General features: G+C 31.9%; 1 protein-coding gene across 2 annotated transcripts; it reads left to right on the top strand.

Annotated features, from left to right (window-relative positions):
• Positions 1 to 65: 65 nt before the first annotated feature.
• Positions 66 to 27,615, top strand: LOC108550289 (protein TAPT1 homolog). 2 transcript variants are annotated; one of them, XM_017903994.1, is made up of 8 exons: positions 66 to 158; positions 364 to 600; positions 1,559 to 1,713; positions 2,312 to 2,409; positions 5,356 to 5,687; positions 6,451 to 6,548; positions 7,853 to 8,068; positions 26,967 to 27,615. In XM_017903994.1, exons 2-8 carry the CDS (start codon positions 456 to 458, stop codon positions 27,477 to 27,479), a joined length of 1,557 nt encoding a protein of 518 aa, XP_017759483.1. In that variant the 5' UTR covers positions 66 to 158; positions 364 to 455; the 3' UTR covers positions 27,480 to 27,615. The 2 variants fall into 2 exon arrangements, with proteins under 2 accessions (XP_017759483.1, XP_017759482.1); XM_017903993.1 differs by lacking the exon at positions 66 to 158 and having other exon boundaries at positions 237 to 600.
• The last annotated feature ends 51 nt before the right edge of the window (positions 27,616 to 27,666 follow it).

Below are 27,666 nucleotides of genomic sequence, written 5' to 3'. Positions count from 1 at the left end.
AATCTATTCTTTATAAAATATATGTAAATCAAAACAAACTAGAATAAAACGAATACGACGGAGAATAATATATAATACTGAAGCAGAAAAGAAGGAAATAATAGAAATTAATTAAACACGACATGCAAGGGTCAAAGTCATAAAAGTAGACGTAAACAGTATGTAGTGACATCTAGTTAAAAAAATTATTCCTATGTCATTTATACATTAATTGTTTTTATAGTTTATATCTTGTATAGCGCGATTTTAATTTATATAATATTTTATGATGATAGTCATGAGTTAACATTTGCATAATTCATATCCAACAAGTTAAGTGTTAATAATAAACAGTAATTCAAATAATTGAAAATATTGTAACAGAAAACAAGAAACTTAAGATTCAGAACAGTCTTAATGGAATAAGAAATTTGAGGTTATGCACTAACGCGAGAAGGAATGAAGGAGTGAACAGAATGAGTGCCGATAAAACTTTTCAAAAATATGGTAATAGAAAGTACATACTATTTAAAGGAACAAAACAATTTGACAGCCACGGTAATAAAGTTCAAGATGTAAAAACTCAAGTAAATATAAAAAAATATCAGCAAAAAGGACAAGGTAATTCTGCTTTAACTGTCATTTGTTTGAAGAAATTTATTTTTGTGCTTAATATCATAAATTTGTAATGATAATAATACATATAAATTTTTGAATACTGAATAAACATATACTTAAATTTTCGTGATAATAAAATTAATTTATTGTTAGAAATTTCAAGTATGGTTTATTGTAATACATAGTATTTTATATTATGTATTATATTTAAGTTTACAGTGTTTTTAGTGTGAGATATCAGAATAAATTGAAGTTATTTATTGCTTTATAAATATAATTTTTTTAACGAACTAATATAATTAATATTAAAATTCATAACTCCAACAAATTATGAGAATTGAAAAATTTTAAATAAGTGGTTTATTTCCTTGTATTCATTGTTTTTTATTAAATAATGAATTGCAATTTACTAGGCTTATAAAGAGTTTTCTTATGTTTCATACAGATGGAATATAAACTAAACTTTTTATTCATCAAATACATATAAATAAATATTCATACATAAAAGTTATACTTGTCAATTATTCAAAAGTTATTATGTCTATTTAACATACTTTTTATGGTAAATATCTTCTATTTTTTGGATAAAAAGAACTTGTTGCAATTGTTCTGCATAATTTTGTTTAAATAAAATATAAAAGATTTTTTCTAAATGTTACAATGAAATTTATAATATTTATATTTTAGATTGTTTGCAGATACATAATGTTTGATATATTTAGAAAATCTAAATTATTTTAAGATTAATAATAAGTATGTAAATATAATAATGTAAATAACTAAAAATTGTTTTTGTATTAAATGATAAAATTTGAATATTATTTGTAACTATGCACATTTATCATATCTTTTATTTTAGTATTATCATTTAAATAAATCTGCAATTTGTAAGAACTTCTATTTTTTTGTATTAAATTATTTAATTTTTAATAAATGTATCTTTCTCTTATTTTCATTGTAGGTGTATCCCTAATACAATTTTTAAGAACAGAATTAACTAGAGGTTATCAATTAGAAAATGACGAGGAAAGGTTTTCTGCAAGGAGAGAGAAAATTTACTCCTTTATGAAAATTCCACGGGAAGTTGAAAAATTTATGGCCTATGGATTTTTACAAGTATGTATAATATTCTAATTTCCTTTATAATATAAATTTAGATTCTAGTTTCTTTTATATAGAGTGTATATCTAACAGGAATCATAATTTCACTAGATCTGTGGTATGAAAAATATTTCATATACAGTTTGCTCTCTTTAAGTGTATACTCACTGTATTTGGCTTGAAATCCGCTATTATAATATCAAACAAAAAATACAAGATCTTACTTAAAAAGTTAACATGACCTTGAAATCTCTCCTACCATGCCATTCACTAAAAAAATCATTAATACCATATATCCTACTGAATTATATCAAACAATTTTTGTGAAAATATTTTCTTTCATAACTTTAAGCGCTTGTGAGATATTGTACTATATCCATTTAGATGGAACATACAGTGTAACTAGAATGGTTTTGTAAAGCAAATATACTGGTACTAAAATTGTTTATTTATCATTGCTTTTTATACCTTTAAAACCATCAATGTTCTTTTACATATATGTTCATATGTGCATATATTACATGTTGGAATTCAAATATATAATTATAATTCATAAATAAAATGTTAAAAATAAATGTAATATTTGTGAAAAAATATATAATTTCTGTTACAGTGTGCAGATTCTTTCCTGTTTGTTTATACATTTTTACCACTAAGATTTATGATGGCATTATGGACAGTAGTGACCAGACCCCTGTGGCAATGTTTCAGGTAAGTTTCTGTCACTTAGCATATTTAAAATAATCACAACTGACAATATCACCATCACATATGTAGTTGGTGATGATATTAGTATTAGTTCATACCCATAAAAAACAGAGAAATAAAATGATATCAAAATTAAATAATAGAAGAAATGTGTAAAACATTGATGTTAATATTGATTTAAAAACAAAATAATAGATAAATGATCTATGTTTATATGCTATTTTGGATATTCATGTTGTAATTTCTGAAATTTGTTTTGTAATAAGTCTTCAAAATGTTAGTTCCTAACTGTGTTAAGTATAATAATTCTGTACATATTAATATTGTGTTTTATACATTTTTCAATTATGTAAATTGTTATATTCAATTACTATTACTACTACTATTACTATTACTATTACTACTATTTTAACAAAAATTACTTTTTTATGGCTATATATGCAAAAATTCTTATCAGCTTAAAAATCATAATTTAGAATGAATCATATATCTTAAACACTCTGAATAACTTTTGAAATATACATCTTATAAGAAAATATTTTATATGGAAATTATATGATATGAAAGAAAATATTCCTGGTGCTGGAAACGAATTTCTTTTATAATGATTTATTTATTTGCATTTGAATCTTTTTAAAATAGAGTATATTTTTTACCATTAAAAAATAAAAGAACTTACTTTTTTATGGAAAAATGTAATTAGTTTTACTTGTTTTATTTGTATAAAATATAATAGTCAATGAGATATAATACCTCATCTTTCATTTTCAAGAAACATAATTTCCAGTATTTTCATCAATCATAATTTACTGTCAAAATATGACTTTTTGATATACCACTTTCCTAACTAAAGTACATAAATTTCCACAAGATAGACAATTTATAGTAAGCATTACAAACATTCACCCATATAACATTTACTGTGGAGCATTAAAAATGACTTGAGACAGTACAGGGATAAGAGGAGAAGAAGAATAATCTGATCATTCTAATTCCTCTCTCAAAGTCTTTATAGACACACTTACCATACTATGTGTTGATATTTCAGTTAATAAGGAAAAATGTGTGCTTTATTGTTTACGATTATATTAGTAAAAATGGGATTATCAAAATGTAATTGATTTGGCCCATATTTCTTCTACTTTATTAACTTTATATAGTATATCAATCAATGTTTTTTATATATCTATTTATTACATTGTATATTGTGTAAACTTTTTAAAGGAGTTAATATATTGTTGAACTTGTTATCAGAATTTCAATCTGTTTTTTAACCTAGGAATGTTCTGAGACATCTAATTAATAAGCAGTCATTAAAGTAATATTTATTGACTTGCATGTAATAAAAAAATCTGTTAATTAAAGACAGTGATATACGATTGTGATTGGACAATCATAAATTCCAAATGTAATGGTAGTAGTTCATTTCATAATGAATTGTAATAAAAGACAAAGTGCATTAAAAATGTATTATTAAAATTGTTGAAATTTGTATACTATTTACTACAGACTGTTGAATTTGTACTGTAATTATTAATTAACAAGTTAGATACTTAATCCAACACATCGTGTATCATAAGTTAATCAGCATAATATAGATCACCCCTTTTATGGTACTTTCCACGATAGAGCAATATTTAACTAAAACCAACACCAATTTTTGACAAATATCTTACTACTTGTTAAACTTAAAAAAAAATAATGCTTAATACTTTCTTATTGTTGTATACTATTTATTTCCAAGGTCAAAACGATCATATTTAGTTACATTATTATCTTGATTTCTAGACTAGTCTTGTAATATGTCATAGTAGTGTAAACTTGACCTTTGTAAAGTGTGTATTCAGTTTTGGTTCTCGTATTTCCATATATTCTATAAACAGGATGTAACTTGTAAACAAAACATTATTAGTATGTTTTATAAATGCAAATAAAAAAAAATAGATACTTATACATTGATATGTCATTAAAATTTTTATTAAAAAATTTCAATAATATAAATTTGTATATAATGAATCATAAATAAAATGAGAAATATTCACAAATACAGTCGAACCTCTGTAATTCAAACCTTAAAGAAAAAGCTAAAATTTTATAGAAGTTTCAACTTATTAAAGTTTTCAAGTAAAAGAGAAGAGGTTTAATCAATGAAAATTCTACATATAGAGGTTTTGAAAAAGAAAAATTCAATTTGTAAGGTATTATTTATTATATACAGGATGTCCATTTGCAACTTTAAATCTAAGCATCTTGGAAACAATTCAAAATTGTAAAATAAATAATAACAAAATTTGTAAATAGAAATATAGATCTATTAAAAAAAAAAAATAAAGTTGTTTTTGAAATAATCTTGAAAGTGTTTAATAAATAAAAAATAAATAATATTTTTATTTCTTTCTTGAAACCGAGAAACCTTTGTATTTATCATTTGTCTCGAAAATGTGGTTATTATAATATTTGGATTTAAAGTTCACAAATGAATATTTTGTATACATATGTATGTAAACGTGTATAAAATATGTAAATAAATAAGAAGATGGATGTTGAGCTATTATTCATTATGTTTTAGGAAAGTCTGTAATTTTAGTTTGTGCTAATTTGTTAATAGATAGCTGATCAATATATCGCTCACTATACCTCACTATGTCGTTTCACTCAACTGTATACAGTTACTGTACTTCGAGTTATATAGGTACCGACGGGGAAGTTCGACCGATAGAGGTAAACTTCGACTCACAGAAGTCGAGCTGCAGTAGCAAAATAATGTATCTAAACACGTGACAAATAATTCGTAAAGGTTTTCACAGCTGAGCGGATAGGAATAAGCAATTCTGTAGTCTCAGAGATTTGAGTTACCGAGGTTCAACTGTACTTGCAAATGTTCGTTCACTTATAATTGAAATTTTATCGTGTACATTCTGTCGAATATAAAATAAATTTATGATCTAGAAAGGAGAGGGGTAATATGAGATTTGGAGAGCAGCATCTAAGACCAGCAGAGATCTGCGACCTTTTAAAGGGAATCGTGGTTATCGGCTGTTGGGCAGCTACGTGGAAAGTTGATACCTCTATGATGTACCATTTGGTCAAAAGTCAGTCTGTAATAAAACTATATATATTTTATAATATGCTAGAAGTCGGGGATAGATTGTTTAGCGCTTTTGGCCAAGATACAATAGATGCCCTTTTATGGACAGCTACGGAGCCTAGATCAAGAACACAAACAGGATCTCAACATTTAGGCACTCTACCTCATCTATTATTTGCTGTTGCATATGTTTGTATCCTTTACATATGTAAATACTTGGTGCAGGAGAAAATCGTGTGTTTTTATAAATTTCCGAAACTTTTTTCCCTTCTGAACTATTTCTATTTCATTTCATGAATTTTCTTCAACTTACCATGAATTTTATTAGCATCTGTACAGTGTTTTGATTCATAACTAACAATTTTAATTGTTAGTTATTATCGTAGGTCTTAGCTTTTTAGTGTAGATATTGACAGCCAATGTCGCGATTGGAATACTAGACCATATGAAGTAACTACTATATTGAAAATATTTATTACTTTGTTTAAATTTTAATGTGTTTCATTGTGATATGTTCCATTTAAGATGTTCTATTATTGAATAATGAACTTAAACAATTTTTGGTATTTATTTAAGATGAAAAGAAACACAATGAAATACTATTTCAACCAATGGACAAGAGTATTAATATTTTGTATTTCTTCCATAAGTTTTTATTCTAGCTTTGCATCTTTTAGGCATAAGAAATACAAAGTTTCTAATTATTTCTATAAACATTTTTTCAAATCAAACTTTACTCACAGTTCTTTGTAATTTTATTTTATTTCTGTGGAATATTTTTCGCAATTATATTTTTAAATATTCAGCAAATTTTGGTTTAAGTTAGAAAGTAAAAATAATATTGCAAACGGATTTGTACAAAATTCATTTGTTTAGACAAGAAATTAAATAATTGATTTTATAAATTAATTTCTTCGGTCATACTTTCTGCTGTATTTTCCGATGCACATTTACAGTATTACACAGTATATTGGTGCTTTTTCAAGCAACTACTTTGAACGTGGCTATAAACAGCAGTAACAAGGCTTTGCTCACTATAATGATGTCAAATAACGTAAGTCTTTCTTTACTATTAATTTAATACACTACTTTGCAGATTTTCACTGAAAAGACATTAATACCATAGAAATAATATCTATAATCAGCGTTTATTGGATTGTCCATTTAATTTCTCCTGTTCTTTAGTACTATTAAAACATGTGTCTAATATACATATATCAAAAAGACAGATGGGAGGAGAGGGTTTTACCATGTTCAAAAATAAGTCGAAAATATAACAATTTTTGGTGTAATCGTAATTTTCGCTGTAACTTTAAATTTAAGAAGAAAAATAGAAAGAAAAATTAATAAGAAAAATGAAAAGGCAAATAAAAAAAGTTTAGACATAACTTACTTTTTGACTTTACTTATCATAAAACAGATATTACACACACTTATTGGACAATCCAATATACTATAAGGAATAGCATGTAAGGAGAGTATTTATATAGAAGTTAGGGTTTGGCAACTATTATTTGCTTAGCTATTGGATATTGCACAATTCGTGCTGTTTACAGTTTCAATGTATATCCTGCAAATTAGACATAGTTATAGAAATATATTTTAAACATTTATAAGTACCACCAGTGTAGTATTTTACACCGTAGTATTTTTAAACAAAATGCACAACATTTAATTTTGGCAATGTTATTAGTGAAACAAGAAAGTAGTTTATTTTTAAAACAGGGAGAAATACGAAAATGAAAATAAAATATAAAAATATGCATAATACGGTTTAAATATAATAAAAATAACAGAAAATAGTAGTATTGAAAACTATTAGCATAATAACAGAATAATGTTAACCTTTTACATGCAAAATTGCATTTATTTTTTAGAAGAACGAGTTACGTTCAATTACAATATTTTTCTTGAATTTGAACTCTAAAATAACGATCTATAATGACGAGTCTAGCTAGTTAAGAGTTTCTTATGCCAAATTACACGAAGACGAATAAAAAATCAACTCATAATAACAAAATTGATAATGTTTTAAAAAGAACGTTATAACATGAGTAAAATTGATACAAATACTCGAAGCTTTTATAATTTCGTTTTCGTCAAGATAGATATATAGTAACGAATCAAAATTAAATGCTCTTTTATATTCATAAATTTTTAGAATTAAATCATAGCACAAGCGGTTAATAAAATGCAAAACGAAGTGCAATAATAAACAAATATAATAAAAATACGGAATCGTATATTTTCAAGCCACGTGGCATTATACTAGGTTAATGAAAAAGGAAAATAAATTAACCAAACAGTAAGAAGAACAACAAATAATAATAATAATAATGGCATGAACTTCTATTTCAGTTTGTAGAATTGAAAGGTTCTGTTTTTAAGAAATTTGACAAGAACAATCTCTTTCAACTGTCTTGTGCAGACGTGAGGGAACGTTTTCATTTAATGATGCTTCTTCTTGCTGTAAATCTTCAAACAATGAAGGAATACGCATGGAAAGCGGAACGCCTCGCAGTGCTTTTGCCAGACTGCATAATGTTGCTTTTGGCTGAAGTTCTCGTAGATTGGGTAAGTAAACTGTTTGGAAGTTACTTTTTCTGCCTTTCTAGGTACCGGTCGAAGTTCGTACGATTTTTATGTAGGGATATACTTCGATTGGCGAAATACAAGGAATAAAGATGTTATTTGGTTCCAATATATTTTTATTACGAGCTAAAGAGATTTAAGAGTAAAGTGCTATAGAGACGGATTGGTGGTGGTGTATATATATTTATTTAATAATAAATTAACCCTTTCGGTACGGAGGAGCTGGCCGCGATTATACATTCGTGGTACGAGGAAGATTCCACAAGAATGGTTGCACTGGAAGCCACGAAAACGTGTTTTGCGGTATTCATAGAAATCTCGAGCGTGATTGGCACTAAACTTTTCATTCGGATCGCGACAGTCATCGGTGACGTTTCGCGGCTGCCGCCAATAGGCGACGGTAGTACCCAGAGAACGTTTCGTAAATGCAGCCAATAGGCGACAGTAGTGCCCAGAGAATGTTTCATGGCCGCCGCCAACGGGCGGCAGTAGTACCGAAAGGGTTAACAGTGTGTGAGTGATGAATAAACATACGAATTATCTCTTTGAACGAATCTATATCGATTCTTAACTTAAGCACTCAGTTTCACAACTCAATAACAACTCAGTTTGCAACAACTAACCGCTTACAACTAAAACTGTCTACACCGAACTGTTTACAACGAATTCAACACCAAGAACTGTGTTCTGACCACTCTTAACACTAGAACTACCAACCCAGTCAAAATGACTGGTTCCAGAATTTTCCTTTTTGCAATTACCAAACACATACATCTGCTTTAAGAATAAAATTGATATCAACTCATATTAACACTTTACCGACCGGTAGCCAATTAATCGACTTTCTATCCCCAACGCTCACCGACCGGTGGCCGATTAATCGGTTACTATGGCAATTAGCAAGCATTTGTTACTTTGTATTGAAATACTAGTTGCTTTACTTTCTAAGCTCTCATATTTTTACCAAATTCTGAAATATTGTAATATTTCCATATTACATATATTCCCGCGCGACAGTCTATTTGTAAGCCGAAACAGAGCCGGTGCCAGGGAAGATCTGCGATTTACTGACCGGTGAGAAGGGCATAGGATGTTGATACGCTACCGGTCGGTAAAGTGTTAAGAAAGAACTGTAATCAATATATTCACTCATATTCATCGTATCGCTGAAATTACTATAATCTGTGCACGTTATACTTAGGCACCCATTAAAGATCGGTAGTTCTAGTGTTAACCTTCTTTTATTCATTACACGTCTATTCCCAACATGCACACGTTTTCTAATGCCTACCCCAACGTCACCAAATATGGTCGTGATAAGGGCTTGACGCATCGCCCGGGGCTTTCCCGACCGACCTGGCCTTCAAACTCTCGGTGACTTTTGTAAAGCTACGTGTACACGGGATGGAAAACCTGCGACACTACAGTACAAACTTTAACCTTACACTCTGTCTTCTTTCATACTCAAGCTTTCTTTCTCAATCACGCATTTCCCATAGCCTCGCTCTCGGTCATGTACTCTAAACATTCAGGCGTCTTTCACTCTTCACTTGCATTCCATACAGTAAATATCCCTTTCATCCGATCCTTGCACACGGTCACTTGTCCTTCCACGCGTAAGTACTTCAGACGTCGCTCTAAACATTCGGCCTGAACCCTAGGTTGCTATTTATTCCCCGTCACCAGCTAAGTAGGCCCAAGATTCCTCTGCATTCACTCTCAAACCTACTATTCCTACATTTATATCAACATTGCATGTTCAAAAATATAGTTATTAACTGTAATTCGTACGTTATACTTATCTAATTCTTTATCTATTACTTTGATCATTTTTGTATTATTGCTCATTTGGGCTGATAAATAATTTATGATATACAAGTACAACTTTTCTTATACGCTATAGCTATATATTGCTACATCGAGTTAACGTACTTCTTATCTTAACCCTTTCGCTTCGAGCGCTGCTTATAGGCGGCAACCACGCGATGACTCCTGGGTACAGGCACCCCATATATCCGGCATCCAAATGATGCGTATACAAGTGCAATCTGTATACGATTCTTTTATTCAGCACAGTTGTTATTTAAGACTTAGGAAAACGTACAGAAATATACAGAAACCACACGCATTGTGCATATTTCTGACGCGCACTTTCGTTCCGTGACGGTACTTCGGCGGATTAACCACTTGCGCTATAAAGACGTGCCACGCACGTCGTGATGCTTTTGTTCCAAAGCCGCCAGCGACATGTATACCACGTCAATGTAACGCCTTACCGCATGTTATATTGTAGAACGCGGCACGGCAACCGAAAGTTAAATCGTAGCGCAAGTGGTTAACCACTTGCGGTGGCAAGAAATTTACAGACGCGTGTGCCAGAACGGTCCAGTGTTTCTGTAAAAATTGCCTAACGACGTGTGTACCACGTCGTTGGCGATTCTGTGACAAAAGCATTACGACGTGCGTGACACGTTTTTTCAGCGAAAGTGGTTAAACTTTCAAAACGAGACGGTTAACACTTTACCGACCGGAGGCCTATTAATAGGCTTTTGGTCGCCGATGCTTACCGACCGATAGCCTATTTTTAGGCTTTTTGGTACGTTGTTCAGTTGCGTTAGTTGCGTTGCTTTGTAAGCTCCCACATTGTTGCGGCCCTAGGACCGCAATGTCTCAGGTCAAGTGGAGGACTGTTTTATGTCCTTAGTATCAGTTTTTTTTTACAAATTTATCTGAGCATACGAAACGCACAGATACTCCCGTGCGACAGTCTAAGCCGAAACAGAGCCGACGTCAGGGAGAATCGGCCGGTCGGAAGTACGTATGCCGTTGCAGCGCTATCGGTCGGTAAAGTGTTAAGTAATAAGAGTAATAAACCTGCTGCGAGGACTTGTTTGAAGTGAACTTTTTTTTTCACCCTTTCGATACTACTGCCACCTATTGGCGTCGTCCATGAAATTGGCGTCCGTTCTGTGGGTACTACCGTCGCCTATTGGCGGCATCCGCGAAACGTCACCGATGACTGTCGCGGTTCGAATGAAAAGTTTAATGTCAATCACGCTCGAGATTTCTATGAATACCGCAAAACACGTTTTCGTGGCTTCCAGTGCAATCACTCTTGTGGAAAACTTCCTCGTACCACGAATGGTAGGAACCGTGGTCAACTCCTCCGTACCGAAAGGGTTAATCCTTTCGCTATGGCGGTTCGGTCCACCGTAGCGCCACCACTGAACGGGAACCTCCGGCCAAAAGTGTACGCATTACGCATGGACAGTGTATCTTGAAAGAAAAGGAATTTTTCTTTAAAACGATATACTCATAATTTCTACATAAAAGATATAAACTTATTTAATGCGTACAAAGAATCTCGTTATAATTAAAAATAGTGAAAGAATAATATATAATGTACAATAATAAAGTAAAACATCGTGCATGTTGAATATATCCAGCGTTCGTCTCCAGAGGGCTATTTATGTGGGAATGGAACAAGGACAGCCCTGAAAGAATGTTAAGTGTGTTTGGGCTTGGAAAGAAAGTGACCGCGTGCAAGAGGATCGAATGTAAGGGATGTTTATGACAGAGCCGAATGCGATAAACGAGTGGAAGACTATGAATGCGCCTGAGTGTTTAGGATACGTGACCGACCGATTGAGAAAGAGAACGCGGGTATAGATGAGGACAGAACGAATGGTTTAACACGTTGAGTGCTACGCCAGTCCCTAGGGACTGACAGTGAACTTTCCGTTCAGGCGGCGTCAGTCCCTAGGGACTGACAGTAGACTTTTCGTTTGGACGGTGTGGATTCTAGGGACTGACAGCGAATTTTTCGTTTGATCATCATCGATGCGTAAGACTGGCGTTGTCAAGGGTTAAATTATTAATGACAATTAATATATTGTAAAAATTTAATTCCCTCTGCTAAAGTAAATCTTTACACTTCCGTGGCTTTTTTCGACTGATCGTTTCTTGGTGATCGCCTTTTTGCCTTTCTAGCATTCCCCACCCCATCATCTTCTGTTTATAATTTGTATATTTGTGCATTGGCTGTACCATTCTCACAGGCCAAACGACAAAGTGAAACAAAGTAATCTTCTGCTCATACCCTTCGGTATACTTGAGCGCTCGGCATCAAGTGCTCACTAGCTGCCGCCTGATTGGAAAGTATAGCAAAATCGGCGCCGCACTCAACGTGTTAAATAAGGGTACAAGGGCGCGGGCGAGACAGTCCTTCACGGTCTTCAAGATAGTGTCCAAGAAGTAAAAGTCGAGTGTACCCGTAACGGGTCTCTAGTTTCGTAGCCGATAATATAAGTATAAGCTTATTGTATTTTATAAGAAGTAAAGCAACGCTACTTTAGCCTATCCACATAACGCGATCCTACATTTATGCGAGTGTGCATATATTCGGCATATACATATACATATGCGTTCGGCTACGCGGGTCATAATATGGATGTCGAATATATCCGGTGTTTGAGGTGAACAAGGTTAATAGATGTTACAATCCTTCATTTATTCTTCCGCTATATTCAGCCTCGAGTAAATTCTAAACAGGTTTCTTTATGATTCCTTATGATTCTTTATGATTATGATGAAAAAAGAAAACTGCAACTGAAACTGCAACTGAAACTGCAACTGACTGAACTGACTACTGAACTAAACTGATACTGACTTTTCGCAAATTTTGTGGGTGCTTATATAATGTTAGTTTTTTTTTTGGTGGGGGGAGGGGGTGAAGATGACCATTGGCCTTTAGAGAAAGTGGGAATGAGTCAATTATTTTTGGACTCTGAAATTAGCCTGCGTTTATCAGCCAGGTCCTTCTAGTGACTAAGGGCCAACGAATCGTTAGTTATCCAACACCTAATTAAAGGAAATTATTTTTGTAATCTGATTTTTTTTTGTCTTAATTTATTTACTTTGTTGCAAAATTACGATATACTATATTGAAAATTGTCAAGAGATTTTTCTTAGATTAAAAGTAAGGATCACTTTTACTTTCTTAAATGGCACCGTATATTCTTTTCTGTTTTTATATAGAGAGTTTCTTTTAAGATTATACAACGAAAAATCTTGTATAATTTAAATGAAGATTCATGTAACACTACTAGCTTCTTAACCCTTTGCACTCGACGATTTTTTAGCTAGAGAAGAGTAGAAAATTCAATTATACTGACATTTTCGACTAATATCGTGGTGAGCTAATTTTTGTACATAAATAAGAGAGAAAAATATAGATATAAGAATAATATTAACCCTTTGCACTTGAGAGGCGACTCTCAGTCACCATTTAATCAAATTCTAGAGATGATTGTTAATTAATATCTCAAATTTAAAATTGTCCAACGACGCGTGGAATATCGAGGTAAAATAATTCTATGTCTTACAATTAATCTGCACTTCTTAGTTACCGTTTTGAAAATATCGTCGATTTTATGACAGGAAGTCTTCGAATTACTATGTTTCTGTAATGAAAATATCGCCGAGTGCAAAGGGTTAATATTAACCCTTTGCACTCGACGATCTTTTGACTAGGGAAGAGTAGAAAATCAAAGATTTTGCACTAAAAAGCTGACGATACTTTTTTGAGCAGTAAATAAAGAATTGTATAATAATAGAATTGTAGAATTACTTGACTTCGATACTTCGCATACTGTTACATTACATTAAATTTCATATATTAATTAATATCGATCTTCCAAATTTTATGAAATGGTGACTGAAGGTCATCTCTCGAGTGCAAAAGGTTATTTTCAGTCTTTTCTCGAGGCAACTCTTTTTTTTTTTGACATAAACTTATATTTCTTATTTCTGAACCTTATTCTACGTTAAATAAAGCACAATTTTTGTTTGAAATATTTTTACGTAAGATTTTTGTTTTTTAAGATATTCAAAGAAATTCTTTCAAATTTATACTAAAACCACACGTTTTGTTTGTCTGTTAAGTTTAAATCTTCGAGTAATATTGCTAATCTAGGACGCAACAAAATTTTAATATTACTTGTAAACATTAGAAATACTTTCTGTGCAATGATATAATGATTATTTTATTAAATAAAATTGTTTCTTATATACTTACGTTAATTGAATCCTGTATTACATACCCGTACGAACTTCTTCCGGCATCTAATATTTATTGTTATGTAAGCATGCATAAGGTAGACACGTTTAAAATAATTTTATTTGTCTCCAACTCGTATCATTGGGTTAGATGTGACACGCAAAAGTTTGGGTCAAGTTGTTTAATTTTAGTATACCTAATTTCAATTTGTGTTTTACATTTTAAACAGTAAGGATCATTAACACGTATCCTAGCAGAACAATTTTTCGTGATCTTATAATATTACAATTAAAACCTTATAATATTTATAATACTCCGAGAATTATTATTATCAAGAAATAGGTGCAAAGTTTAAAAAACATTATAGGATGAAACAAAAATTTTTGTTTTAACAAATTGCCATTGTGCATTGTTCAAATGAAAGGAATTATTATACTAGCCTAAATAGAAAATTGAACGCTATTATAGCATAGAAAATAAAGTTAAATGCTCTAAAATTAAGTGTCTCGATTCAAATTGTATAGTCACCTGTACGTTGGTAATATTAATTGACACGTTGAATGCCATGAGTCACTCATGACTGGTACTCAAATTTGTCAGTGACGCCATAGTGGCTGTCATTGATCTGTAGTGCCATTAACTAAAAGCATCAATTTTAAACAAATGTCAGTATTTAAAAAATTTTTGACCCTTTGCACTCGAGAGGTGAGCTCCAGTCACCATTTCATAAAATTTGGAAGATAGATATTAACCCTTCGCGGTCGAGGATTTTTTGGCTAAAGAAAGGTACGAGTTGAAAAATTTTCTGCTATAAGGCTGATGATATTTTTTGAGCAGTAAATAAGAAATCGTATAATAATTAATACGTAGAATTATTTAATTTCGATATTTCATACAATGTTACGTTCGTTTAAATTTCATATATTAATTAATATTGAGCTTCGAAATTTTATCAAATGGCAACTGAAGAACGCTTCTCGAGTGCAAAGGGTTAATATCGTTTTTGTTATTACAAAGTAATAAAAATTAATACTTCATAGGGCATATTTAAGTAGTTTTATTTCTAACTATATACATATTATTTATGCATATTAATTATGTATATTATAATATGTCGTATCAGAGTAAACAACTCATTTCAATACCACGTGCTACTTAAATAAAATTGACTCTGCAATCAACATGTCGAGGACTAACCAGACTTTAATGATGTCTTTATATAACACACGTTATTAGAATTATTCTCGTGACGCATGAAGAGCTTAAGTAACGTGTATTGTGGCCAGAGGTCAAGAGATCTTTGCATAAATTAATATTTTAATAGAAAAAAGTGATGTACTGATTAAGATCCTTGGTTTATTGGTTATGATACATTTTTTATACTGTATGCACACTGTAGTTAATTGTACTGACTTGTGAGATATGATGTGTTATACGTGTGATAAGTAGGACTGTTAAAATCTTGAGTTTAGTGACAGTAAGTTCTATCCTAACTCTTGTTTAATGCTAAATGACTTACATTGCACTTCTTCGCTAGTTTTTGTAGTTTACTTAAATTTTTATGTAATTCTGTCTTTTGGTATGTCAAATTTTTCAAAGGAGGATGTTAGAAAAGGCCATTTTTGGCATTGCCAGGAAATGAAAAATTCCTTCAGGACGTTTAAGAGCATCTCTCGAGGAAAAATTCCAGAGAAATGATGGGAGAGTTGTCAAAGATAAGAGTCGAAATATGTGAAAATGAGACTGATCGAACATACTCGAGCATCATATAATATTTCATCGTCTTCCTCTTCGGTACTGAGTCAGTAATTAATTATATGGACAGTTATATTACAAATATTTAGGAACTATATCGAGAATCTAAAAATAATGCATCATTTCTAAATGAACCATTGTTAGAAGCAGATACGTGAAATCAGTTTGAAGCATATGACGTTTTCCTCGTGGATCGTGGTTTTTGAGACCCTCTGGAGGAAGTCACAAGAAGCGAATTCATTGCTAAAATGTCATCATTTGCGGATGGACTTCGGAAACCATTGACAGTTGAACAAGCCAATCAATCACGACTCGTTACAAAAAATTGGTTTATGGTCGAAGTAATTAATCAACGCATAAAAAGCTGTTTTATAAATGTATCCAAAATATTACATTGCCCACCTTATTCCATGACTTCAAAATAGCTTGTGCCATTCTAAATGCAATGTTTCATCCGATTCATACGTCTGCTCTTGACCACCTAATTATAGACAGGATTTTGCGATATTCGAATCAGATTAATTCTTTGGGACAACTGGTATATGTAGAAAACATGAACACAAGGCGAGCAGATTTCCAACGTGTAGAAGTCGTACAATTAGAATCTTACCAATGTTAAGTTTCGAAGATCTATGCTTATATGAAGCGGAGATTTTGATTTCCAGATTGCAACATCATACCGCATAGATTATCAAAAAATTACAACACCGTCGTACCGCATGGATTATCAAAAATACCAAGTCAACGTAGAACCAAATAACGGCATTTTACTGAAAACGAAACTGCGTTCACGGCATTTAAATACTTTAAAATATGTTGTATACGTATTAATAGATGAAAGTGAAGTCGGACTAGAAATCGTTCTTGCACACGCATGTGAATGTAAAGTTGGGGAACGCGTTGTTGGGTGCTGTTTCCATATAGCAATGCTTATATGGTATTTCGGCTTTGCTCGATTCAAATCTTCGATTCATTTGCCAGCTGAGATCTCCGCTAATTATTTCGAAGATAGTTCAGTATCCGAAGAGAAAGACAACGAAACATGATGCTTGAAGATGTTTTGTCAGTTTCATTTTCATCTATTTCGACTCATTTTTGACAACTTTTCTATCATTTCTCGGCAAAGTGATAAAGGAATTTTTGTTCCTTGGAAGATGTTCTGGAAGATCCTGAAGGAATTTGTTATTCCCAGATAATGTCAAAAATAATCTCTTTTTAACATCCTCCTTTGTTGACGTGATCCTATTGGATTATATGAATTCTCTGGGAAATAATGTGGGTTATGTCTATTATTGGTGGTTTTTGTGAAGGTGCATTTTTAAAATAGATCGATAGAATAAGAAGAGTGTCGCATATTTGTTCTGGCTCTCTGCAAATGACTAATGGTTATTAAAATTTAAGGAAGTTGATTGCTTGAGTTTTTAGGCTTATCACAGGGACATAAACGACAATAACTCGTATTAATATTTCGATACTATATGAGAGACTATTGGTATATATAGGGTTTCCAAAAAGGTTGGAACCAAACTTGGACTACATATTATCGAGATCAAATAGATGAAAAAGGTTCATATAAACTTACGTCCGAAAATGCTTCATTAAAAAGATATAAGCCTTCAAGAATATTTATGATTTTTTGTGACACTTACAAGAAATGATCGAAAATTCAAAAAAAAGTTTCTTATTGAGAATTTGTGTTACATATACGATTCTCTACAACGAGAGTTATATCTTTTCAATAAAGTCTTTTCGTACATAAGTTTGAATAAACTTTTTTAATCTATTTGACCTCTGTAACGCGTAGTCTCAGTTTGATCCCAATCTTTTTGGGCACCCTGTATATTTGGTTACATTAACATTATTGGATTAATTGCTTCTTGTCATATTGAAATATTTCTTCGTTATATTAACTATATATCTATTATATAATAATTTCTTATATATTATCTATATACATTGAAAGATGGTATAATGTAAAGTCAGTGAAGACTTCAAACTGAAAAATTTGATATCAGCAGTAAAATATGGCAATGATAGTATAATAATTTTTCGATTACAGGTATTGGTAAACATATTTTCGTCAGTAACATTTCAAATGACGATATTTTAAACAAAACAAAAAAATGTTTAGATTTATTGACATAACGTATGTGACAGAGTTAAGTTCTATTAAAACAATGATTCTAAGCATAAAATCGAAGATTACGCAAGAATATTTATCATGCAATTGTCTTAATGTGTGGCATCTTCCTTCTCAATTGCCGGATATAAATTTGGTTGACAATTTATGATACTAATTTGATTCGACCATTCAACGACCAACCAATATCTATCAAAAGAGTAATAAAATTAAAAGAACGTTTACTATAAAAATGGAGACCTTACACAGAAACATTTAGAAGAAAAGTAAAAGTATTTTATATGCTCAAATCTTTACAGGAAATCATAAAATTGAAATCAACCTACAAAAGCCGTCTTGAGTAACCAATCAACAAAACCTTCTTGAGTAAAAATAACGTGTATCGTCCACATCATGTTTCTACAATATATAAGCCGTTCATTGCACAAATCGATTAACTCCACTTTTTGAAAAATCTTAAATTTAAGTGTCAAAGCACTTGGTATAGTCATAACTTTTTATATTTATAATAACTTTCCTTGATAATTAAGATTAACGCCATTAAACGACAAAAATTTTTTGGCCACTGAATAATAAATAATTTATTTCAGAGGTCACTTTGATTAACTCTGTACTCTAATGTAAATCGTTGCAATGGTGCAACTCAAATGCACTAATAAGCCATGAATGATAACGGTGAATTTTTTAGTGCCGTCTTATCAGAATTTAAGTAAAATTTAGTAAAATTTAAATTTATTACTTTTTCACTTGCCAAATCGATTATCTCTTCCAGTAACGTAAAAATAGTAACATTACTAACGATTACCTTTTGGCTATTTTTTCTTATCAATTTTATATACCGTTAGATGAAAGTTACATTTGTATTTATGCATTCTACGATATTTATTTCGATTTAAATTATAAAGGGAATTTTAAAAAACAATATACAGTATTTCATGGCATTTCTCCACTTTTTGTTTAATCAATTTGTGCAAGTGAACGGCTCATATCATACTTTGTCAGGCTACGTGCAGCTTAGTACTATGCGTTACAGACAAGAAATCCGCTGTTTCGTCACAGAAGCAACGGGGGTATTCCACTCACTCCGCCAAATATGCTCGTTCATAGTCCCCGTTCTTCTATGATACTACCGAAACCACTATAGTGCGTTTGAAATATTCTAAAGATAGCGATTCTTTACTAATATCTTTATCAACTGCTTCGGATAGTACTAACCTTCCCCTGTAAAATCAAATTTGATTTATAATCGGACGATATTTTTTTTGTCGAGATATACCGCTTTAAAGTTTCTCGAGAAACACCGAAAATTATAGTGTCCTACATTTTGTCGCGTACTGTACTGTGCGTTGCAGAGAAGAAGTCCGCTGTTTGCACTCGCTCCGTCAACATGCTCGCTCGTAGTCCCCGCTCTTCTATGACATTATCGAAACCATTATCTTCAGGTTCAGTAACGTTGTAAAATTCCTAAACTCCAATAATACATTGCAAGCCTGCGAATATGAGAGTAATACTGCACGAGTAAAACAATTATTTTCACTTATGCTTCACAAATATTGAACACATATTTAATACGTGTATGAAATATAAGTGTTAAGCTTTGGAATGTCGTTCCGGTATTTCGTTTGGCCCTTTGTTTAGAATAGACCCAGAAGACCGTTAGGGTCTTCTGGCAGCCAGATTCTAATTGCTGTTTTAGTTCAAGTTCCGTGTCCTTTCTATCTTCATTTTCAATGCATTTTCAAACAATTCTTTATTTCCCTCGGGTCACCGGACACGAGGCATTCTTTAGCCATTAATGTTAGAAAGCAGGCAACAGCACTTAGGATTTGGCTGACAATAGGCCTGCAAAGAAAGGCACCAGGCCATGTGCGATGTCGCGACTTTCGGAGCCATAAAGTAACGGGTACTGTAGAAAGGGTCACGAATGTGCGGGTGACCCACCGCAACCCCCTTTGAGGGAGAAGCTTCCTCGACCAGCAGACCTTGTCGGGGAAGATGTTCCTCCCTTCTTTGGGGGCATCTGATTCGCGGACCGAGGGTCCACCCTCGATCCTCTCAAAGACCAATAGGAAAACGATTTCCCTTTGGAAACCGTGGGCTCCGAAAGATCGTGCATCGCACAAGTCAGTTAGGTCAGTACCAGTCAGTCAGTCAATAACATTCGAAGAGTTCAGAAGAGTTATCCGAACCTACTACGTAAAATACAGACCACTATAAACACAACCTTCCTCAAGAAATTTGGTTCGTCATTAACCGTCGTCAATTGAGGACGACCTATTGACGATATACAATAAGTATAATTAAATAAAATTTGGAAATGAAGATTTATTGGAAGAATCTGAAGTTAATGCTTTAGGAATAAGTCTACGCTCTTGCATCTATTTCTTGCGCCTGTCTTATTTTGTCTCTGTTGTTTTGTTCACTTTCTTTGTCATACGGTGCTATATGATCAGGTTAATAGCAAGGGATTATTTCTGCCAATAAGGGAAGTACGTTTACTCTACTTCTACGATGGTGTTAGAATGGGTGGTCTGATAAGGGTTGGTGGGATTCGGTCCTACGTTTTGTTCAGCGAATTTCTTGTCTGCAACGCATAATACACGCTATTCAAGGTAAAACAATGTTTATATATTTAAAAGCAAATTATAGTAAAATATTATAGTTTCTTCTGCGAAGGGCAAAGGGTGGTATGGGATCTGGTGTTTTAAAATGGGGGAAACACCAGAAAAACCACGATGGAACTGATGTTTCCGATAGACGTACAGTGATTTGGCCTGCGCGGTGAGGAAACTTCGGTGAAGTTGGCAGGCTTGCACCGGACAAGACCACTTACCTCACCTCCACGATGGTGTCTTTGGAATCCAGTGGTTGGTGTCTCATGCGCTACGGCGCATGCCATTGGATACGGAAGAGTGAGTGACTACATGGGTCATGAAGACCAACGGTTGGATCTCATATCCATACCAGACCTGAAGTGGCCCAAGAGAAATACGCCAATATCGGGTACTTCCCTGGGCGTAATCCTACGGCCAACACCAGGGTCAAGTGCGGGTTGACTTCTCCATTGGTTGAACCATGTCTGTTCCTGAGGCAGATGAGAATACTCGCATCCAACACCTGCCAGTATGCCACAAAGGCGAGGAATGGCAAGAGCCGTGCATGCACAAAGCAGCTCAGTAAAGACACAATACTTGATACAATTACAATTAGTAGCAGAGAGTTTTGTCAATTTTGTTGCAACCTTTCTACAAAAATTACACCCCGTTACGGATATGATTGACGCAGAATTAGTTCGATTTATTGAATTAGTTCGCGTTAGAACTAAGCGAAGAAGATGTTGACAGTGATGACCAATTATGTGCACCAAGCCGTCGGTGTGCTCGTAGAATATATAACGATAGTGAAACTAGCGAAGAAGTATCGCAAGATGAAGATGACGATAGTGATACTGAGGAATCTTTGAAAAATTTCAGTGGAGTTACTGTGACAAATGATACGCAATATAACTCGCGCCCATTATTTTTGGAAACCACAGGTCCTAAACATATGCCACCGAACAATTCGAAACCTATAGACTATATCAATTTATTTTTTACTCATGAATTTCTGGACACGTTGAAAATTGAAACAAATCGGTTTCTGGACACGTTGAAAATTGAAACAAATCGGTACGCAAGATTGTTTGAGTAAATGTGAATCAATCACAAATTACATCTGCCGGTATGCCATAAAGGCGAGGAACGACATGAGCCGTTCAATAGCACAAATCAGCTCTAAATAGACACAATAGACACAATAATTGTAGTTTCTTCTGTAACAATTGCATTCGCAGTCCTGTGGCGGAATTAAATTGTCTGGACAGCTACGTCTACTTCAAAATAAATCATAAGACAAACGGTTAATATTACAATACATTGCTAGAAGGTTCGTTATAGCTCGTTCTAGCGTTCGTTGCTATCCTCACCAAGTTTTACAAATAGGAATTCAAAGTTACAGTTGTTACACCAGGTTCGATGCTACAGTGAAGTGATTGGCTGGAACTCTTCTCGCATTGTCGAATGGAGGGAGAGCCTTTGGGAGTGGTGGGAGTCGCGTTGCTTGGCAACACGATACAAAGATGCAACGCAATGTAATGTTAACCTCTAAATCACAACGCTAACATAGCAAAAATAGTCATAGCTTTCGAATAATAGAACACTCGCCTTTTTTACATTAAATTTCATTTATTCAAGTAGAAACCAATAAAATTAACAGTCTTTTTCAATATTTAAGGCTCCCATACCTTTTTGGTCATTACATTGCATAAGTTCTTTATCGCAAATAGTTGTATAGAATTACGTTCTTGTTGTGTCTCAACTATGGTATTTAGATAATGGGGCCATGGATACGGGAGTTTCTACTGTACTCTGATCTTATGAAACATCTTATCCACTTCTATCTAGAATTATGTTTTGATATTTCTGTCATATCGGTCTACTCCTGCAACTGTATCTTTTTATCTGTTATTTCATTACTCTTATATTCATCTCCTTCCACTCTACATATTTATTCTATCGCTTCTTGACTGAAACCTTTATTATCGAAATATTGCATTTTTTCCCCCTGCCCCGTGACCCTGTGTCGTACATTAATTTCTGTTTATTTTGGAAATGGAATATATACTCTGTTCAAAATTTCTAAAGAAAACAATTTATTCGAATTGCTTAAAACATTCAACGATATATACAGTGACTTACGAAAATATTCGGACACTAAGGCATGTCTGAATTAATCACATCGTATTGCAGATGAAAAAAGAATGGTGTGGCGGAAAGCGAATGAAGAGTTCCACTATCGAAACACGAGAGGTACCGTAAAACACGGCGGAGGCAGCGTGATGGTTTGGGGCTGTACTTCGACCAGAGGAATTGGCAATTTAGTTTTTATTGACATCATCATGGACAAAAACTGTCACTTACACCTACTGAAAAATGATTTATTAAATAGTGCAGAAAAAATGGGAATTCGCAACAATTTTAAGTTTTATCAGGATAACGACCCCAAACATAAAACACGCATTGTTCAAGAATTCTTGCTTCATCGTTGCTCGAAAGTTCTTCATCCTCCACCACAATCGCCGGATCCCAATCTCATTGAAAATTTATGGATAAGTTAGAACGCAGAATACGAAAGACAGCAATTAACTCAAAAGAGAAACTAAAACAAAGATTGTTGAAAGAGTGGGCTGCTATCAGTACGAATTATTTGGAAAAAATCATTTTTTAATATGCCCAACAGATTAAGGCACGTATTGAAACAAAGAGACTATGCGACAAAATATTATAAAATGTGATTATATAAATAAATTAGGGTTATATAATGTTACTTACGCCAAGTGTCCGAATATTTTTGTGACGTGAAAATTGGGTATTATTTTATTTATAATTTGTCATAGTAAATCATATAAATTTATTAAATAAAACACATGGTTTTGTTAACTTAAGTAAAGATTTTATCCCCTGAATAAATAACGAACACGATCCGTGTATAAGTATCTGCGATACCAAGTGATTAATTCAGGCATACCTTAGTGTCCGAATATTTTCGTGAGTCACTATATATATTCCGACACGAAACAAAACTTAAAAAGACATCGTTAGGGTCTTCTAACTGCCAAGTTTCAAATGCCTAAATAACTCAAGATTTGGTGTTTTTATCTTCACAACTTTTTCTTTGACTTTTATTCCGAAAGATTCCTTTTTATATCCGTTTATTGCATCGAGTAAAACAAACTTTGTATGAATAAAGATTAATTTCTATACTTTTTATTTTAATTTTACGTGTACCTTCCCTTTTATTTCCCTTCACATACGCCGACTGCGATAGGTGGACGAATACTTATGCGACCGACTGTACGTACGCTTGTTCCCTCCATAGACCAGGTTCCAAATTAGTTATAAAACTAGTGTAATATAGAATCTAATAAATGTGAGCTTCTTCATTTGATGAAACAGGCTATCATTCATTTCTTGTATTACACTGACGTATAAGACACAATAGTTATCAGGATATCATAACAAGATTTAAAGTTACAGGAAAGTTGAAGATGATAGAAGACAAATTGTGCCTAAGAAACAATTTTTTGAAAAATTTTTCGAATTCTTTGGCTCCCAGTCAGAGAGAAAGGTCATGAACAAAATATTCGTCTTATAGATGCCTCCGAGTTAGAGGTTTGAATTATCGAAGTTCGACTATACTATAAATTCATAGTTCGGAAATTGTTAAAAAATTTCATAAAAGTCTTTAACCCTTTATGGGTCGAATTTTTTTCTTAAATATAACAAAATTTATGAAACGGAAAATCAACGATTATAAACCTATATATACAGTTTAAAAAAAATTTATCAATTTATACAATTTTATTATAATTAATTCATGTAACTTTTAAGTAACAACGGCTTATACTTCTATGCATAAAAGCTTAAGAGTGAAATTCCATGAAACAGTTTGCACTCATAGTATCGGCAACTCTTGTCTCTCAGACTCTTGCTCTCTAAGAGCAGACACTCTTGTCTCTGATTACCAATGCATTTCAGACCTTGGTAACCAGTAAATGAATATAAAGAAACAGCAACCAAAGAATTGTTCAATTTCGTTCGCTGAAACACCTATAGGTTTTGCTATTTTTTGTGGTCCTGAATTTCTTCATCTGATGATGATTCAGTACTAAATTCATCGTCACTGTCAATAATTATGCGTCGTCGAATAAATACTACTGGATAATCGTCATCGAACTCAGAATCTAATAAAGAATCTTTGAATCTATTACTGCTAATGCATCTAATTCTAATTCCTTTTTTATTTTTATGTGCTTTTGTATTCATATTTTGGGTATATGATATATAAATCTGAAACTAGAAGACAGCACAAGCAGTATTCTAAATATATATACCGAAATCTACCATGATAGCCCACTGTAACCTGAAAGTCACAAAACTATATTTTACAATTGTTACAAATAGTAACAAAATGATTATTGAAATGTAAACAAATAAATTGTTATTAATATACAAACCCAGAGCTATTATGTACGCTTTTTTGATTAGTAAACACTGACAGAAGCACAAATAATGTCAATTGCACAAGATGGTTCCATTGGTTTCTATCTACAGACAACTTGCAAGGCATTTACTTTGATATTTCAGTGATGGTGCTGCCAACCATCATCAATATTGTTATTGGTTATCTCAAAGACATTATATAATTAAAATACATACATTATCTTGTAAAGAAACTAAAATTATTTGGTAAAATGTTGATATATTAACATGTGATCTGAAAATTACATGGGCCCATAGATGGCCAATATAAGTGGTAATGTCGAAATCGTTATAAACATCAAAATAGCCAGTAAAGTGGTTTACTCTATTTGTAGACATAACACTATAGTATTAGTAAATAATTGAAGATTAATTCTTTGTAGTTTGTGCGATATCTTCCAACCTGTATATTGGAGAACAATTCATAAATACCAGCTTCCATTTTGTATTATTAAGTGCAGGCCACATTTATAATTTAAAACATGATCGGATGAAAGAAAGTGACATTTCATTTATATAAAAAGCATATCTTGTGTTGGAAATATAATCAGTATTTTTATCCTATTTTCTTACTTTTGGAAGAAGGAACATTAATATTTATCATAATATGAATAATATATGTTTTTTACATATTTATATATATATATCTACATGTGAAATTATTATTTGTAGTGACATTCTATTAAAAATATTTCTTATAATAAAAAGTATATAAATTTTAAAACTTCAAGAAAAACAAACATTTGACAACTTATAATTTATTTAGCATAGTAGACTTGATTATCATCACCTTAAAATAAAACAATTTTTATAACTCTCAAAACTTCTAACTTTATAAATTCATTAATTTATAAAAGATATTTTTAAAGTATTGTTCATGAAATTCAAAAATACTTTTGTATTTTATGTTTCTGTAAATAAAAACATTATATTTTAACTAGGTCTGTAAATGTATGTACATGTGAAAAAATATACAAAGTTTCCTGTGATAAATACCAAAATGTTATTATTTTTATTTATATTAATTGCGTAAACATTACAATTATAGTATATAATATACTGTTTTATTTTCTTTTTTGCAAGTTTTATTCTTCTAATCAAGCTAGAGTTTCTTATTATCTTATAAGTAATTATGAAAAAATCTATTGCATACTGTACTTTTTATAGTATAAATTATAGCTTCATTTATAGACTAAGTTCATTATATATAAGTTCATAAATTATATTGTATCAGTTAAAATAGTTTAGGGTAACAATAATTTGGTAAAATTAATAGTAATTTGAGTAATTTGACAGTAATTTGATCTTTTACTTTATTATTAATTATAAAATTAGGGAGATTGCAATAAAGCATGTGTTAACAATCTCACTATTTTAATATATATAATATTATATATAACTGTTGAAAGATCAACCATTATTATATATAAATAGAGGATAGGGAATTGTGCTTGAAAATGTTATTTAAAACATTTATTTATCATTTACTATCGTTATTATTATATTTAAGATTGATTTTATTAAATCAGCATTTTATATTATTTCTAACATAATTACTGTAATAATTATTACTATATTTAAATAATTCCTAAAAATATTATAACAGATTTATTTTGTTAATTTACATATATTTTGAAAATTAGAATAATTAAGTTTGGTGTTGTTTTACCATATCACGTTAATTATATAATATCAATTCTATGAGCAGTATCTTTAATCAATGAATATTTTCAGATGTTCTAAAAATAACTTCTTCAAATTGTTAATATATAATTTTAACCTGATATTTCTAATATTAAATTTTTCTTGGTATTACTAATTTTATTAATATACTGCTTTTTTTTCTAGGTGAAACACGCTTTTATAACTCGTTTCAACGAACTTCGTTCAACAGTGTACAGGGATTATACTATAAGTTTAGCATATGATATGGCTCAAGCTCGTCAGGAGACTGCTTTCTCAGATGCTTCAGACCTAGTTGCCCGCAGAATGGGTTTTATTCCTCTTCCGTTAGGCGTCGCAATAGGAAGAGTACTTTGCACGACTGTTACGTCATCTATCAAACCAGCCAACATAATTTTGTTGCTTCTAGCGTATCTCATTCTAATAGCGTTAAAGATTTTAAATAGCTTGATAATTCTTGGTAAAGCGTGTGATTTGATTTCGTCGCATTCCAAGGAATCTGATAATGAAGTAACGTCTCTAAAACATTCTTCAACTAGTACCGATATAAAGAATCCGAATCTAGCTACGGCAATGTTTTCCAATAGTGCAATTAGCTTAAATAATGTTTGCTTAAACGAAGCCGTTTTGAAGGAGGAAATAGGTAATGAAAGAACTAACACTGAAAACAGTCAATGAACCTTTCTATCTTTTATGTTAATACGCATGTATTCATTAGCACTTTGTTAAAGTTGTGACAATTATGTGACAGAAAATTCTCAGAAATGAACATAATGGTTTTATAAATATTTCTTAAAAAACATATGGATTTATATAAATCACAACAGTTCGTTTAATTTTTAAGAAAACAAAGCCTTTATTGAAA

Source organism: Eufriesea mexicana, unplaced genomic scaffold, assembly GCF_001483705.2.
Source record: "Eufriesea mexicana isolate 0111107269 unplaced genomic scaffold, ASM148370v2 scaffold2646, whole genome shotgun sequence".
In the NCBI taxonomy this organism is placed as follows: domain Eukaryota; kingdom Metazoa; phylum Arthropoda; class Insecta; order Hymenoptera; family Apidae; genus Eufriesea; species Eufriesea mexicana.
Note: the sequence above shows the minus strand (reverse complement) of the source record. Positions and strands in the feature narration are given on the sequence as shown.

Coding starts and splice junctions, on each gene's coding strand:
- LOC108550289 (XM_017903994.1), top strand. CDS start 456: ATGAGTGCCGATAAAACTTTTCAAAAATATGGTAATAGAAAGTACATA. Junction 5,688..6,450: donor ATTTGCTGTTGCATATGTTT/GTATCCTTTACA, acceptor GCACATTTACAG/TATTACACAGTATATTGGTG. Junction 6,549..7,852: donor CTATAATGATGTCAAATAAC/GTAAGTCTTTCT, acceptor CTTCTATTTCAG/TTTGTAGAATTGAAAGGTTC.